The sequence below is a fragment of the Eublepharis macularius genome, chromosome 6, assembly GCF_028583425.1.
Source record: "Eublepharis macularius isolate TG4126 chromosome 6, MPM_Emac_v1.0, whole genome shotgun sequence".
Classification (NCBI taxonomy): domain Eukaryota; kingdom Metazoa; phylum Chordata; class Lepidosauria; order Squamata; family Eublepharidae; genus Eublepharis; species Eublepharis macularius.
This window is the reverse complement of record NC_072795.1, coordinates 97605838-97623608: the sequence shown is the minus strand read 5'-3', so window position 1 is coordinate 97623608 and position 17771 is coordinate 97605838. Positions and strand designations below refer to the sequence as shown.

At 44.0% G+C, this 17771-nt stretch overlaps 1 protein-coding gene across 1 annotated transcript in view; it reads right to left on the bottom strand.

The window, feature by feature from the left end:
- LRRC27 (leucine rich repeat containing 27) overlaps positions 1-17771 on the bottom strand; it is a 62965-nt gene that overhangs the window by 6968 nt on the left and 38226 nt on the right. The window contains exons 9-11 of the mRNA XM_054983596.1: positions 17142-17273; positions 15617-15713; positions 76-215 (exon numbers count right to left, since the gene is read on the bottom strand). Coding sequence (XP_054839571.1) covers positions 76-215; positions 15617-15713; positions 17142-17273 — 369 coding nt within the window. The remainder of the gene's footprint in view (positions 1-75; positions 216-15616; positions 15714-17141; positions 17274-17771) is intronic.

Genomic DNA, 17771 nt, shown 5'->3' with positions numbered 1-17771 from the left:
GAGAGGATGCCAGCACAGGAGTCCTAGGTGCAGTAACCCAGTGTAAACCCGGTATTCTTCTAGATTTGCTCTCACCTCGCATCCTCAAGGGTTTTCATTGCACTCATATTTAGCATCTCAATTGGATCTTCTTGTTTGTTCAGCACTTCCCAGCCTTCTAGCTTGCTGTGATAATGGCTATTGTCATCAGTAGCATAAGGTGCATTCTGTGAAACCTAGAGAAATATAGCATAGTATGACATTAGTATGCCCTAGAGAAAATAACAAATGTCTTCAGTGACTAGGACTGCAAAGACTCTGCAAAGCACAGGGCTCCTCTCCAAATGCATATTAAATCTGGCAAGTTAAAGTCCTATTGAGGTTATCTGTTTCCTCATCACTCTCTAATAGAGATCTAGTTTCAGGTGCAAAACTCATTATGCAGGACATCTCATTCAGTTGATAACAGTTGTGAACCCCCCGTATCATAACATATCTTTTACCTATGTATGAAACAACTAAGGAAAAATACTATGTCATGGGAGTGAACACCCTACTAAAGACATGGGATGTTCAGATAGGACCACAATCTGCCCCTTCTGGTGGGGTGTGCAATTTTGACTGCCACTGCAAGGTAGTCAGTGGCACACTTCTTTACTTAGAAGTAGAAATGGTATCACCAATCAGAGACCTATGGAATTTATGGAGACATGATCGGTCAGCTGTCTGCCTTCGCCTCTTCCCTCAAGGCTTCAGTGAGACAAGAGCAGATACACAGCACCAATGTGTATTTTTGGTTGATTGGTTAATTTTGTAGAGGGGACTCTATTTTCCTTAGCCGACTGTACATCCCCTAGATTTGGTCTTTTCGCTTTGTTTTCACACCCATTTCTAAACCAGCACCATAGACAATCAAGGAATTACCCACCTCTGTTCACCAAACTGTGTCTTATAGAATCTGCAAGGAACGGCCACAAAAGGTATTGGTTACATGATATGAGAGTTTCCCATGTGCCATGTTTTGTTTGTTCATCTCAAGCTTGGCTTTTAAACTTTAAATTTTTTATTACGTCTGTATTTATTCCTGCCAAACTACTTGAGTTGACACATAGAGGCATGAAACAAAGAGTTCCTCAAGGTCTATGTTTTATATGTTTATTCCGAGCCTTATTTTAAATTTATAATGTTTTTATATGCATTTCTGTAGCTCAATATGTGCTGGTTACGAACTGTAATAAATACTGATGATGCTGTTCACCAAACCGTGTCTTCTGGATATGCTATCCTCTGCCTCATGTAAAGATTCATTTTTATTTATGAATTAAATAAAGACTAAGAATGCAAAAAGTGATGTGTGTGTCCGTGAACCTGGCTTCTCGTTGGATTCACGCACACATCACTCATCTGCCTTGTGGACGCCATCAACATTTTAAAGCCCAATGAGGCAATTTCAAAAGGCCAAGAAGGCATGTAGCATGATGCTGTTGTCCCCTCCTCATGATGGTTCACGTGCTGAAACAGCGGCACTGAGGTGTGCGCTGCTGTTTCAGCAGTCCTAGTGAGAAAGGTGGACTAGAAATAACATAAATAAAGAAATCATAGCGCCTCGTCTTGTTGCGCTGCAGCCCTGGCAGCACTGGGCTTTAAAATGATGGTGGCATCCATGGCTCTGACCTGTGGATGCCATCACATCTAGTTTGGCCTAGACTGCAAAGAAGGAATCCAGGTTAGAAATTAACTCTGGGTTCCCATGATATATGAATGCAGGTGTGCGGGTTAACTGGAGTTAGTTTTCCCATAGGGATTGCTTCTTTGTGTTTATGTGAGAAGGGGGGGGGGAGAGAGGAACAGCAACTAATTGATCCCAGCAACAAGCGGTTTGTATACATACTGTCTTAATCTTAGTTAAATGTCATATCTGAATGCAGCCTACAAGTTTATCACAGCCCTCTGAGGTCCCAGCTTCCTAACCCTTAAGATCTCACAGTTTGTGAAATCTTTGGCAGTCATATGGCACATTCTGTTTACCTGGTAGGTGATACAAAGGTGACTTGGCTCTCCTCCAGGAATTGGCAGCTGTGTAAAGATGAAGCTCTCCACAGGAATTTGCCCTTAGTGTTGGCTTGAAAATCTAGTGCCTTGAGGAACACGTCACCTTTCCACTTTTATTGTCACTGACCAGGTCAGAAGTTTTGCCACCCCAGAAAATAGTGTTTTACAGAATGTGAATTCTTAATAGCATCTATAAATTGCTATTATTTGAATTTATTTTACAGAAAAGTCAAGCCTGTGGTCTGGCCAGTGTTAGAATGATTACTACCCATTTAAGATATCTGAGGCCTAGATATTCTTATCATAGCATGTGGTGCACCTCCTACAGTGAACAAAATGTGCTGTTGCTAATGAACTTGCCTAGTAAACAATTCAAGCCAAGAATAGGACATAATCTATGAGTGACTGTTTCTTCCCGTACGCCTAGACAACCTCTACTTTTCCTAGTTTCATTATTATTGAACTGTCATGGGGTGAAAATACACAAGACGGGGTCCCTGGATTTAAACCCATGTCTGCTGACTCCATTTTTAATCCATTTGTAGTTTTTTAACACAGAGCTGTGAGGACTCCCTCCAGAACAGGTGCACAGTGGGGCAGCCCTAGTTGATGCAGGACAGAGAAAAAGCAGACAGGCTTAATGACTTTTTTGCCTCTGTTTTCTCCCTGAAGAACTCAGGCACATGTAGAGATAGTAGAAAATGTGGCAGGACACCTGAGTGGCTAATTGACATTGACAGAGAGGTAGTGGAGAGGCATCTGGCTGCACTGGATGAATACAAATCCCCTGGGCTGGATGGGGTGCACCCAAGAGTGCTGAAAGAACTTTCCAGAGAACCTGCAGAACCCCTGTCCATCATCTTCAAGGCCTCCTGGAGGACTGGGGATGTGCCACAAGATTGGAGAAGAGCGAATGTTATCCCAATCTTTAAGAAAGGGAGGAAGGATGACCCGGGAAACTACAGGCCAGTCAGTCTGACTTCTGTTGCTGGAAAGATATTAGAACAGATTTTAAAGGGATCAATCTGTAAGCATCTGAAGGACCGCTCAGTGATCCGGGGAAGTCAGCATGGTTTTGTTCCTAACAGATCCTGCCAGACCAACCTGGTTTCCTTCTTTGATCGAGTGACCAGCTTACTGGATCGGGGGAACTCTGTTGACGTGATTTATCTGGATTTCAGTAAAGCTTTTGATAAGGTCACCCATGACATTCTGATGGGCAAACTGGAAGACTGTGGAGTAAACTATAGGACAGTTCGGTGGATAGGGAACTGGTTGGGGGACCGCACTCAAAGAGTGGTGGTCAACAGCGTTTCATCAGGTTGGAGGGAGGTGTCCAGTGGGGTGCCGCAGGGCTCGGTTTTGGGCCCGGTACTTTTCAATATTTTTATCAATGATCTGGATGAAGGAGTGGAAGGGCTGCTCATTAAATTTGCTGATGATACCAAATTGGGAGGGGTAGCAAACACCCAAGAAGATAGAATTAAAATTCAACAAGACCTGAATACTCTGGAGAAGTGGGCAGCTGTGAACAGGATGCAATTCAACAAAGACAAGTGCACAGTATTACATCTGGGCCACAAAAATGAGAAGCACAAATACTGGATGGGGGATACACTTCTGGGCAGTAGTATATGTGAAAGGGATCTTGGGGTAAGAGTGGACTGTAAACTGAATATGAGCAGTCAGTGTGATGCGGTGGCAAAAAAGGCTAATTCAATCTTGGGTTGTATCAAAGGGGCCATAGCATCGAAATCGCAGGAGGTCATAGCCCCTCTCTATACTGCCTTGGTCAGGCCACACCTGGTATTGTGTGCAGTTCTGGAGGCCTTACTTCAAAAAGAATGTGGACAAAATCGAGAGGGTGCAGAGGAGAGCGACGAGGATGATCAGGGGTCTGGAGACTGAGCCCTACGAGGAAAGGCTGAGGGCCTTGGGAATGTTTAGTTTGGAGAAGAGGAGGTTGAGGGGGGACATGATTGCTCTCTTTAAATATTTGAAAGGCTGTCATTTGGAGGAGGGCAGGGAGCTGTTCCAGTTGGCAGCAGAGGGTAGGACGCAAAGCAATGGGCTAAAACTACATGCACAAAGGTACCGACTGGATATTAGGAAAAACTTTTTCACCGTCAGAGTAGTTCAAAAGTGGAATCAGCTGCCTAGGGAGGTGGTGAGCTCCCCCTCACTGGCAGTTTTCAAGAAGAGGCTGGATGAATACTTGTCAGAGATGCTTTAGGCTGATCCTGCACTGGGCAGGGGGTTGGACTAGATGGTCTGTATGGCCCCTTCCAACTCTATGATTCTATGATTCTATGAGTATGCTTGCTGACCCTCCAGCTCGCCCAACAAAGATGCAGGAGGAAGACAGGCCTCTCTGATAATAAGGCTGATGAGCATCATCTGCCTGCCTCCCCTTGCCCAGCCTGGTGTTGAATCCACATGCAGAAAGGGGACAGCTCAGACTCAGCTTCACTGGTGCTTCTTTGCAAGGGGCCAGGGAGAGCAGGACATGCATGCTGGGCTTCTCTGGGCAGAAAGAACCAAAGACATGTAATCCCCACCCCCATCCTGGTTCCCTGACTCCATCAATGTCCATATTTACAGGACCCATGAAGTGTCTGTAAGCTGGGCAGAATCTGTGCTTTCATTTGGGCACTTTCACAGTGCAACCCCCCCTCCCCTTTCAGGATAGTAACATGCCCATGAATCACTCTGCAGCTATTCCAGAGGAACCCTTCCACCCTGTCTTTTGAAAGAAATACAAGGCAGCTCATACTACAAAATCTATTCATTTTTGTACACATTGAGGTTTGCCAAGTGACACCCCTTGAACACATTTGGTGACTGCAGTTAACAGCAGGGAGACAGTGATGGGGCTCACCAGTCCATCTTCCACCTGTGAAAGGAGGAATCCTTTAAATCCAGGGTCCCTGTCTTGTGTATTTCTATTCACAGAGCTGGATGCAACTCCAAAACAATTTTGGGAACCACACGGAACCGGTTGCTTGGATTCCTATATAATAGGCTTCTCCCACCTTTAATACAAGCAAGTGAACAAAACAAAGCAAACCCAGCAGGAAATTAAAGTATTAAGCCATCCTGCACTTGACTTTTTTAAATAGTACATCTCCAAGGTAAAGGCTTTCCAGTTTGAAGGGAAAGCCCTTCTCGCTCTGCTCCACCAGTCAGTATGCCTCTTCCACTTGCAGTCCTAGCCACCTTGGTTGCTCAGTGGGGACACAAAGGTGGGGTAAAAATTTGTTAAATAAATAAATGACTAAATAAATAAATAAATAAAATACATGCTATTGTTTGTGCCTCAACAGCTAATATAGCCCTATCAGATCAGACTAGCACAGAAGGCCCTAACCTTGATGAACCTGGGGGCACTTCAGGAAATTTGAAAAAAGTAATGGCAGCCATCAGATGGCGTATGGCCAACCACAAGATGATAACCATGGCTGTTGGGAGCAACCATAAAATGCTGGGAAGTTTCAAGCCAAGCATCTTTCCATAGTGAAGGCTCTTATTTCTGAATGAGTACACAGGGCAGACACAAAGATGAGGCCTCCCAGGTTCTTCTAAGATACCTCCTTTCCAATGAAGTATAGGAAAGCCATTATTGCCTTTTTGTTTTTGGGAAGAGAACCTTCGGGAAGAAGGAGGTGAATACCAGGAGGTACACTGGAGAACACCAAGTTAGAGATCACTGGACTAGCTGTAGCAAGAGGTTGACAACTGAGGATGCAGAAACAGGCCTTGTTGTCAGTCTTTTCTTTTTGCCCATGCTTGTGGCTGGTATCCCCAAATTCATATTTTTTTTCTTTTATGACATTTTAACATCATTTATGTATTACAAATGTAGACCTTTGAAAAATTCATAGGAGAGAATATCTTATTGCATCTACGTATTAAAGCCAATAAGCTCTCCGACCAGAAAAAGACAGCAATATAACTAAAAAGTTACTGCTGTTCAATATACATTAAAAACAGCAATATGACTAAAAAGTTACTGCTGTTCAATATTCATTAGAAACAAGTGATGTTTAATTGCAGTAGCTCTATATTTATTCATATCCAATATTGTATTAAAATCCAGGTCTGCTAACATAAATCCCCTCACTGTTCCCTGCTGCCTCCTCCTGTCCCTCTACCCACTGCCGCCGCCTTCCTCTCCACCCTTGTCGCCACTTTTCTTCCCCACCCTCATGCCACTGCTGCCTCCTCCTTCCTTCCTCCTTTCTCCCTCTCACCCTTCCACTGCTGTCCCCCTCCTTCACTGCCTCTCCCTCCACCTCGATACTTCCCTGCCCTCCCACAGGCATTTCCTGTTGTCCTCACACATGCCTTATTCTCTCTTCCTGCCGCCACATGCCCCTTTCTCCTGCCACTGTAACTGCCTTCTCCTCTAAGCCCGGCTTCTTCTCTCCTTCACCACCATCTGCTCCTCCCCTTCCTCCTCCCTGCCTCCTCCATTTCCCCCTCTCCACCATTCTTGTTTTTCTCTGGCCGCAGCACTGTTTACTGTGGTTGCTAAGAAACCTCCAATATTGCATGCTTTCATTACTTTTTTTTATTTAACTTTTTAAGGGGTTAAATTGTCCTCATTTTTTTATCTAGTTCTCAGATTTATCTGGATTTCCTCAGATCCCCCTACTCATGTCTCCCCTGGCTGTATATGGCCAACTGTGCAGATTTTGTGATCCACAGTGTGAGGCCATGCTCAGCAATTATATACAACTGAAGCAAGAATATTGTTAGCAATTGTGCAAATTTTATAGGAGAAATTAAGCATGGAAAAATGGTGCAAAAACAGAGACTCACAGATTCAATCTGTACAAGGGAGAAATGTGCATCCATTTCACCAATCCAGTCATTCTGCAAGTGAAAGTGCCTCTTGTGTCAGCAGAAGGCTCCTTTCACCAGAACAAAGTGCTGCCATCACTGGAACTGATCCACAGAATCTAAACTAGGGATTTTAAAGTCAAAACAATAGAGCTACACAATCCTGTAAAATAGAAAAGAGTCCAGTAGCACCTTTAAGACAAACCAACTTTACTGTAGCATAAGCTTTCGAGAATCACAGGTCTCTTCGTCAGATGCATGGAGGGTAAGAAGAAACTGGTCATCTATCTATCTCTCTATCTCTCTATAGGGGGAGGCAGTTTCCCATTGGAGTCTGTTTTTGAAAGGCTTCTGTTGAACTACAGTGACCTTTAAGTCCTTGATGGAATATCCCGATAGATTGAAGTCTTCTCCCACTGGTTTCTGGATGTTGCCATTTTTAATGTCAGATTTGTGTCCATTTATTGTTTTGCGCAGAGGTTGGCTGGTTTGTCCAATGTACAGAGCAGATGGACATTGTTGGCATAGGGACTATGAATGGTTATCTGATTCTCAAAAGTTTATGCTACAGTAAAGTTGGTTAGTCTTAAAGGTGCTACTGGACTCTTTTCTATTTTGCTACTACAGACTAACACGGCTAACTCCTCTGGATCTATGAACACAATCCTGTGGCATTTGTATTTGGAATACACACAGGGCCACACAATTAACTAAAACTTGTCAGAGACATGCTCTATTTTATAATTTACAGAGTCCCAGAGTACAAAAGAATCTTCACATGTGGCATTGACCCATAAAGTCATTTCTAAGGGAAGTCCTTGCGTCTTCTGATACACCACAGAATAAATCACTCTGGCTTTTGAGAAACAGCCTTAAGGAATGTGTCAGTGATGTTCAAGATGAACATTTTGGATAAAAACAGATTTATCAGCTGTTGAAGACATTTCAAAGAATCCGAATTTGTTTATTTTCAGAGAAATGTGTTGTGTGATAGGGTGGTATGAACACATTTTGACAGCTGAAGGCTAAAACTCCCTTTTTTTAAAAGAGAGAGAGTTTGTTTCCGTTTTATACAAAGAAAGATGTGTGTGCTTTACAGTGCTGGCATTCCGACAAGCTCTAAATGCTCTAATAAAGTGGGAAATGTTAAACAATCTTTTGTTATAAATTTGTTAGTAAACATGGCAAACATAGAGTATAAACATATCTGGTTTTGTGTTTTATATTTAACATTTGTCTTATATGGCCTTGGAAGATAAAGGGCTTTTTCCATGTCAAGAAAGTGGCCCGAGTGTATCTTCATCATAGCATGATGCTTCTTATCTGGTTGCCTAGAGGCTAGTCTTGGTCACCAGATGAGTGGTTATTTATAAGCTTGTTTTAAGATTGGCTTATAAGTGAAACTTTGGGAAAGCTTGAAACCGAATCTGTCTTCTGTTTTTTCTGTGGCTGCTGTTACTAAACTCCTTGTAGAGTATGGAATGGAATATTGCTAAAAAAGGAGATTCTACTTCCTTTCAACCAGGAGGGTTTTGTTTTGTTTAAAAATTTTTTGGCACCTATTGAGAGATTCTAATTAATTAAAAACATAATTGTTTATTTAGTTGGTTATTGACTATATTAGTCACCTTTTCCACACCTGTTCAATGGAAAAGCACAGCTGCGAAATACAACCTAATGCCAGAAAGTCTACCCTGAACTCAATTTCCAAACCGTGTTACATACTTCAGCCAGCAGCCCCAACCAAATAAGAAATTTTCCAGTGTTCTGTGATAGGTGATTCATCCAAGTCTTATCAAGTGTTCTACCAGTCTTCTTATTCAGCCATATTATTTAACCATTTTTACTCCACTACAATTAACCTTCTTTTCCATGCTGATATTTCTATTATTGGAGAACAGTCTTACAGTGCCATCATAAGCAGAATTATACCTTTCTAAGTCCAATGAAGACAAAGGTCTTTGAAAGTGTAAATCTGCTTAAGAATTCACTGAAAGGTACATGCCAGGCTTAACTGGGCAAACTGGTAGACAACTGGATTTTGGCATTCTGTGCGCAATCTCTTGTGCATGTTTTTTGTGCCACATCTTTGCAAGCTCAACTTCCCTATGCTAACGCTCCTTGATCATCACCTTGCCTTTACCAGTGTAGCTATGGCGAAGTTCATTACAAGCACCACCAGGGCCAGATCCACATATTTCTCAAGAAAGAGAAAGATGGGATATAAATCCTACAAGTAAATAAATAATTTTGACCAGTCTTACAATTTTCTGCAGATTACTCAATGCTTTGAAAGATGGCATATACATGTTAAGTATTATTACATGCATTATCCTACATCAGCAGCAACATTCCTCATTTTCTGAATGCTTTGGATGTCCTCCTCCTGCTCCCTGTAGCACGCTGGATTCATGTAACTCTATGGTATGTATATCAGTATCAGAAACAGTCAGCTAATCATACCACTGGTGGTGGTGGAGAGTGCCATCAGGTTGTAGCTGACTTATGGTGACCCCTGCTGGAGTTTTCAAGGCAAGAGACTAAAAGAGGTGGTTTGTCATTGCCTGCCTCTGCATAGCAACCCTGGTCTTCCTTGGAGGTCTCCCATCCAATTACTAACTAAGGCCAACCCCGCTTAGAGTCTGAGATCTGACAAGATCGTCTTGTCTGGGCTATCCAGATCAGGACAAAATCACTATCCTGCAAGCAGTAATAATATTCTATGCAGGATGTTCTCCATTGCTAGTTCAGAAAATGCAACCTGCATTGCTTAATCAGTCTGAAGACTGGCAGTGATCAAGGTCATAAAAGCTCAAATAGGTAAATCCTGTTCAGTTTGTTCTTCTATGAGTAAACGTGATGATATGCCTGTAAGCTCCCCACTGCTGAATATATAGTGCTCCACTGCCCTCTTGTGTCATACATTTTATTGATACAAATATATTTGTCCAAAGTAAGCAACATCTTGTGAGCTTTTGAGCTACGCAGAGTTCTTACTGAGGTTCATGATCAGACCCAGAGAAAAAATTATGATATTCTAGAGTTGAAGTGGGAAATCTGTGGAAGGAGAGGAGAAACTGGATGGCAGCTGTGAGCACAGGTATCTATGTGGCGGAGGCTGGATTGTAAAGGGCTATGAAATGAACAACCCCAGGATCCAGTGCAGGGAAAGAGGGGAGGAAGTGCCACTGAATCAGTGGTGGCTGTGCTTGCTTATGCTATATACGCTTGAGGTTAATATTTATTATTGATTGATTTGATTTGATTTGATTTGATTTGATTTGATTTGATTTGATTTGATTTATACCCCGCCCTCCCCACAAATGGGCTCAGGGTGGCTAACAACATTAATAAAATACAGTGAATTAATCATAAAACTATAAAATCAATAATAATCTTAAAACAATTATAAAAATAGTCCAGGTACAAGCTATTTAAGTAAATAGTTGGGAGTCCGTATATCGGCATATATATGGGCATAACACATGGCCAAGGGTAGTCCCAGAAAGAGTGGTGGTCTTAGATGGAAGAAGGGGGACAACCTGCTGGCACTCAGCCAAAGGCCCGGTGAAACATCTCCGTTTTACAGGCCCTGTGGAACTGTAACAGGTCCCGTAGGGCCCGGATCTCCCGTGAGAGAGTGTTCCACCAAGCCAGGGTCAGGCAGAAAAAGCCCTGGCCCAGGTTGAGGCCAGACGGATGTCCTTCGGGCCAGGGACCACCAGGAGATGCTTGTCTGCAGAGTGCAATGCCCTGCAGGGGACGTAATGGAAGAGGCGGTCCCGCAGGTATGCAGGTCCCAGTCCATGAACGGCTTTAAACACCGTTAACACCTTGAACCGGATCCAGAACTCCACTGGGAGCCAGTGCAGCTGGCACAGCACAGGATGAATGTGCTCTTGGATTGGCGCTCCAGTAAGGATGTGTGTCGCTGCGTTCTCGACCAGCTGTAACCAGGGCCGGTGTGCCCACTGAGGCCAGGTAGGCGGTGGCCTCAGGGCGCGGGGTGCCGGAGGGAGCACTGGAGGAGGTGCGGGGGGCAGGAGAGCGTACCACGAAGCTGCAGCCTCCTAGCCCTCCCGCCCTGCACTGCTGCCACCGCCAGCACACGCCCCTGGCCAGGCGCAGCAGCCGCGGGCAGGCATCTGCAGCGGTGCAGGGCAACCAAGCGGGAGAGCTCGGAGGCCACCTGCACGCCATCCCAGCTGCCCGCAGTGATCGAGCCAGTGGGGCGCGCACACCTGTGATGACGTCACACGTGACATCATCACGCAGGCTGGTGTGTGTGTGTGCGCGCGCGCGCGCGGGGCAGCCGGCCAGCCGCCCGACCGGCTGCGAACACCAAAAACCCTGGCGCTACTGCTGGCTGTAACTTCTGGGTCAGGCCTAAGGGCAGTCCAGGGTAGAATGAGTTGCAGTAGTCTGGCCTGGAGGTGACTGCATGGATTACTGTAGCCATGTCCTGGGGCAAAAGATAGGGTGCCAGTTGCCTGGCCTGTTAAAGATGAAAAAAAGCAGACCTGACAACGGTCACGACCTCCAGCCTCCATTGAAAGTGTGGCATCCAAGGTCACACCCAGGCTCCTCACCATTGGCGAAGGTTTCAGTTGTACCCCGTTGAGGGTTGGGAGTCGGGTCCCCAGCTCGATTGCCCCATGACCCAGACACAGAACCTCTGTCTTCAGGGAATTCAATTTCAGGCAACTCTGATGTAACCATGCCATCACAGCCTCAAGAACCTTGGCCAAGGAATCTAGAGCGAGATCAGACTGGTCGTCCATCAGCAGATAGAGCTGGGTGTCATCAGCATATTGATGAACAACCCAGCCCAAAGCTACAAGCTAACTGGGCAAGGGGGCACATATAGATGTTAAATAGCATTGGGGAAAGAATCGCCCCCTGAGGGACGCCGGCCCGCATACCAAAGAATGGCAAGCAGACATCTGTTCCCCAAGTGCCACCCTCTGTCCCTGATTGTGAAGGAAGGAGTCCAGCCATTGCAGGGCTGTCCCATGAATCCCCACATCGGCAAGGTGGTGGGTCAGAAGATTATGATTGACTGTGTCGAATACTGCTGTAAGATCTAAAAGTATCAGCAGTGCCAGCCCGCCACAATCCAGGTGTCGCTGCAGGACATCTGTGAGGGCGACCAGAGCTGGATCCAGGATAGAGGCATCGTCAAGGTATACCTGCAACTGTTCCGCTACTGCCTTCTCAATTACCTAACCCAGGAATGGAAGATTCGAAACTGGGTGGTAATTGGATGGATCAACAGGATCCAGTGATGGTTTCTTTAATAAGGGCCACACCACTGCCTCCTTCAGTGAGTCTGGGAAAATCCCAGAACTCAGAGAAAAGTACAAAAAGTACACATTCAAAATTCATAAGTTGAGCAAGTGGCCACTGTGCATGGAAACTGTTATGTGATATACCTCGATTTGTCTCTTTGTAACTGCCAAGAGGAAGGGGATATCAGAAATGGGAATCCTTGCTAGCAAACCCATTGCGGTTACTACTCTTTGGAATGCTTGATGTATAAAGCATTGCAAACTTGATGCTGCCATTGGAATCTGGATTATATTTCTGTACCTCGGTTTGTCACTTATGAAGTTTGAATTTGTACTTTTTGTACTCTCTGGTATAAGGAGGTGCGGTTATTTGTAGCTAGCTTTTGCACCTTACAACTGAGTATTGATTAGCATTTTTGCACTTTGTAACCTTCATAAACATCCTATAAGATGTTCTTGTCACTTCATTATGGAGTCACCGCCACACTCGCTCCCCCCACCACACATACCAGTTGGCTGGAGGACCAGTTGCCAATACATCAGAGCCAGAAGATATACTGGGGCAGGGGAGAAGGAGAGAAAGAAGGAAGAGATCTTCTGAGTTATTCCAAGCTCAGAATTAGTCAAGTTTTATATAGATCTTTTTGTAGATCAAAATACAATTCCAGTTGAGCTTAGGGGGACTTGGCCATCACTACAGCTGATAGGCTCTAGTCCATGTAAGCTTCTGCCAAAATAAACCTGTTAGGCTTCCACCAGACTTTTTCTTGTTTTTGGAACAATGAACATAGCTACTCTCTGGATGGAAACTGATGTCCTTTTGTGCAGCTTGGCTTTGCTGGCATTTCTTGAGGTCAGTTCCTCCAAGCATTCTTTCTTAATTCTACTTCTGCTACAAAAGGTCACCTTCTTCCCTCAAACTTTTTCTCTTTGGAATTTTTCTGACAGCCCTGCATGCCTGTATAATGCTTAGATTTTGTATGGCAATGGCTTCATAACAAAGCTATAGGTTAGGGGCACTTATGAGCCCCCTCTAGAAATACAAACACAGATATTCTCTTTTGAGACCAGGATGACAGATTTTGTTTTCTTCTGGAACAATTGTAACATCTAGCCTACAATGTTTTCAATCTGGAAGAGGCAAAACCTCAGGAGGCATCCATCAATGATAACAATTCTATTTTAAATTAAAGTCCTTCTGTTTCAACGCCTCCAAACAGCCTGAGCAGCCCCAGCTTTGGAAAAGCTATGCGCAGGATGTCTCCACACCTACAAAGCACATGGGCCTTTCCTGCATCACCAAGAGCTAGCTAGAGTATGTATTTACTTATGTTTGCACCTGCTTCCTGAACAGGCTTCCAGTGGACAACAACAATGTAAGATAAAATTGCCTATTTAAGAAAAATTGTGCTACGGGGATTAAAGTGTAAGGGGCTGATTATGTATAGGCTCTTATCAGTGCAGATAATCCTATGGTAATACTGCAGATATGATATTTTATTGCAATCTCAATGACTAGAGATTTATCTGCTTTTGGAGGAACATACATTCAGAAGCAGGCAGTTCTCTGGGCTCTGGGCTCCAACCCCCTCAAATGTTCTTAGCTCATTCTATGTTCTGGATAAATCATCCTAAGTAGCACATCAGTATTGCCTAGCAGGAACTCTCTCTTTTGATTGTATTGTTAGCTTCTTATGGAACTCAGAATTATTAAGCACTCAAGCAAGGACATATTGATAAAAATTCAGTAAGTAGCCATAGACAGAAGCTAAGCCTGAATCCCAAGAAATCTTGTCTACCTCCCAGCTTCTGCAATGATACCAGAGACAGCTGACAATTTTTCACGTTTCTCTCACCAGCTCAACACTTCAGCTATGAGACAGTGTGGTGTAGTGGTTACATGTCAGGCTGCCCTGGCAAGATCCAGGTTTTAAAGCTAACTCAGCCTTGAGGTTCACCAGGTGACCTTGGGGGCAGTCACATGTTCTGTCTTCTTAACCTACTTCACAGTGTTGTTGTGAGGGTAATAGGCAAGAGGAAAGAGCTATGTTTACTGCCTTGAGTTCCTTAGAGGAATTGTAGGATAAAAATGTGATTATCTAAAGCTAAAAATGCTTTTTAATTCTACATGAAAATGGAAAACCTCAGGATTCCTTGCAATTATGCCATACTACAAACATGGTCCAGGAACCACAGATGGGCAAAAGGCTGCCTGGAGGCACAAATTCCAGAGAAGCAATAACAGGCCAGAGAAGGCTTATCTGCCACTTCACTGATACAAATCTCCTCCTCCTGGTACCTCTTTGCAAAAAAGAGGTAGCTGTGGTTTAGTACACAATGGCTGCTTCCATGCAGAGCTTTTGAGCTAGTTTTATGACTGAATAGGTGAAGGATTTTTGGACTGCCCATGTGACATTGCTGCCCAATCTTGCGCCAGTCTTTTCCCATCCTTGGTATTTTCTCCATGGCCAACAATCTAACCACTGTACCATGCTAGATCTTTCTGGGAAGACCATTGTCAAAGCAGGTTTACCCACCATGCAGACAGGCAGGTGCAGATTTTCGACCCTCCCCACCTCACTGAGGCCATTTTCCTTTCCTACCCCCTTACACTTACCATTCCTTCCATTACCATTGGCAGGGGTTTTGCCACCTCAAAGTGGGCATGAGGAGATACCAAAGAAAACTTGGCGTATACCCCAGTGCGGACATGCCATTGCCACTGTGAATGCTTGCACAACAGGAAGCTGTCTCAGTGTGGATGGAGCCATGGTAACTTGCAGTTCCTTCTATTAATTTAGTGCATTGTTACCCTATCTTTCCCCCACAGAGCTCAAGCCAGTGTATGTGGGTCCCCCTTCCCCATTTTATCCTCACAACACCCATGAGAGATAAGTAAGATGGAAACTGGCTCAAGTTCACCTAACAAGCTTCATGAGAGAATAGGGATTTAAAGGTCTCCAGACCCTAGACCACTCTAACCACTACACCACACAAGATCTTCAGTTCAGCCCTTCAGTGACTGATTCGATTAATGCAGCTACAATCTCTATTAGAATGAATATAGAGTGCATATGTACTCCAAATTTGGCGAGGTTCTACTGACCTGAATGCTGCACACTGAAACCATATTGATCATATGAGTAGAGGCTCCAGCTTACGGCCCTATAACACTGGTCTGGTAAGAGGATGGTTGGTGCTTCCACACTCCTGGTGAAAGTCAGTCAGTAGCAAAAAGCTACTGAAAATGATTTAGTACCAAGTGGAGGGGCCCAGAGCAAGTTCCTGTTTAGCTGGAGAGTCATAAGTCTCTCTGTATGCCACAGCAGCCAAATCAGACCCTTAGGACAGAATAGCAAGACAAAAAAAGCAAGTGGTAGCCCAAGACCACATGGCACATCAATGTCAAAGATGAAAAACAACTCTTTCAGACAGCTGCTGTAGCATTTACATACCGTGTCTCCTTTTTCTGATGGAGAAGTATATAGTACTTCCATCCTCTCTCTCATCAACTTGGCCTGTCTCCTCCATTTCTGAAGCACTTCTTTATCTCTAAAAAATAATTAGCACGGTTTTTGGAAAATATTTTTAAAAGTTCACATGTCTCTCAGATTATTGAGGGTGCTGAGTAAATGTTAAATAGTAATAGTGGCAGTAGTAAAGCATAATCAGAGATTTCAAAGTATTAATTCCATTAACCATCTATGAAACGTGGCAGCAGTGTGTGCCTGTATTTCACTGATGTTTAAATCTAATCATTTACAAGGAATGTAGGGATATGTGGAGGTTTGTGGAAGTATGGATTTGGGTGGTTGATCAGTATCAAAATTAGAAAGCTAACATGATGTAGTGATTAGTTTTGATCTAAAATTTGGGAGGCTTACGATGAAATCCTTACTCTGTCATGTAGCTGGCTAGATGGCCATGAATCAGCCATGCACTCTCAGCCTAATCTAACTTGCAGAATTGTTATGAAGATAAAATGGAAGAATGGAACATGATGTACACTGCCCTGAGCTCCTTGGAAGAAGGATGGAATAAATACACACTAGGCAAAAAGAAACCAATTATTTCTTCACTATGCCATGCGAATGAGTGTATATCACTCACTGTTACCACTATTATCAGAGCCAATGAATCAGACTCTATGACTGTACAATCCTATGTAGAGTTACTCCAGTTATGGGGTTTGCAAAGAGTTGTAATTCTTTGTTTTTAGCAAATGAAAATATGTAGTGCTAACGGTTGTATCCAGTGTCCCTACACTATGAACAACTTCTTCTGATTCTGCCTTACACTGAATCAGGCCATTGATCCAACTAGCCCAGCACACTTCTTACTAGGAGTGGGTCACCAAGGCAGAGGCTTTCCCCCAGCCCTCCTGCCACAGTTCCTTTTCACTGAGGACTGAACTGGGGGAAGCACACATGAACAAAGCAGACTTGAATCTTTATCTGCTGATTGCCACCTGTGTGTGTGTGGGCCTGTTAAGATCTCACTGCACTTTCTGTTTCTGACTACAACCCTTCTCTCTAGGCTATTCCCTCTCCCACCACCCATCGAACTTCATTTCCATACTCAAGAGAGAAATGGGAGAAATGCAACTGTAATGACATTTTGCAAAAGAAGGAGAGTGGCAAGCAGGGAAGGATTTGCCTTCCCCCCCTTCTTGCTTGCTGCACACACATTTATAACCACACACAAACACACTGCTTCAGAAACAGGAGTCTGTTACCATCACCTGTCATTCCGCCCTCAGTTGTGGATCTGGCCTAGATCTGGTTTGGTCATCAGAAAACAATGCAAATCCCCCACAAAGCAGAGCCAAGTGTGTACATATTCTTATCAGCAGATCACAACATTTGAAAAGGTTGTGCATTCTGTCAACTAGGATACAGTCACATGGTAGCAGGAGGGACACTGCAGTGTTCAAAGACATGCACAAAAACCAAAGAAACCAAACACCCCACGGATACTTGCTTTCTCCGCTGTTCAATTAAAGCTTGTTTCTCCTTCATTTCTTTGAGTGCTGCCAATCGACCCTCTTCAGCCCTCTTAGTCTGAACTAGCAGATCATAGGATGAAATTGCAGGAAACAGATTCTTCTTGCCCCTTTTGAAATAAGCATGTCAGTACGGTCAATTAAAATTTTGCACTGTAGGATAAAGCAAAGCAAACATTTAACAGCAACTTTTGGAAACAAAGGAAGGTCTCCCTCTCTCCCCTTTCCAGGATGCTCCAGCTCTATAAAGTAAGCCCTCTATTTCAGAATCAAAAAGAGTCCAGTAGCACCTTTAAGACTAACCAATTTTACTGTAGCATAAGCTTTCGAGAATCAAGTTCTCTTCGTCAGATGCTTGGTACAGAAACTGTGACCAGGGCCGATTCCAGACGACTAACCGGAAGGCGCTTCATGCCACCATGTTCCGGATCGCAATGGGGAAAACACGATATTTCACGTTTTCCCCGTCACGATCCGGAACATGGCGGCCTGAAGCGCCTTCCGGTTAGTCGTCTGGAATCGGCCCAGTTTCTGTACCATGCATCTGACGAAGAGAACTTGATTCTCGAAAACTTATGCTACAATAAAATTGGTTAGTCTTAAAGGTG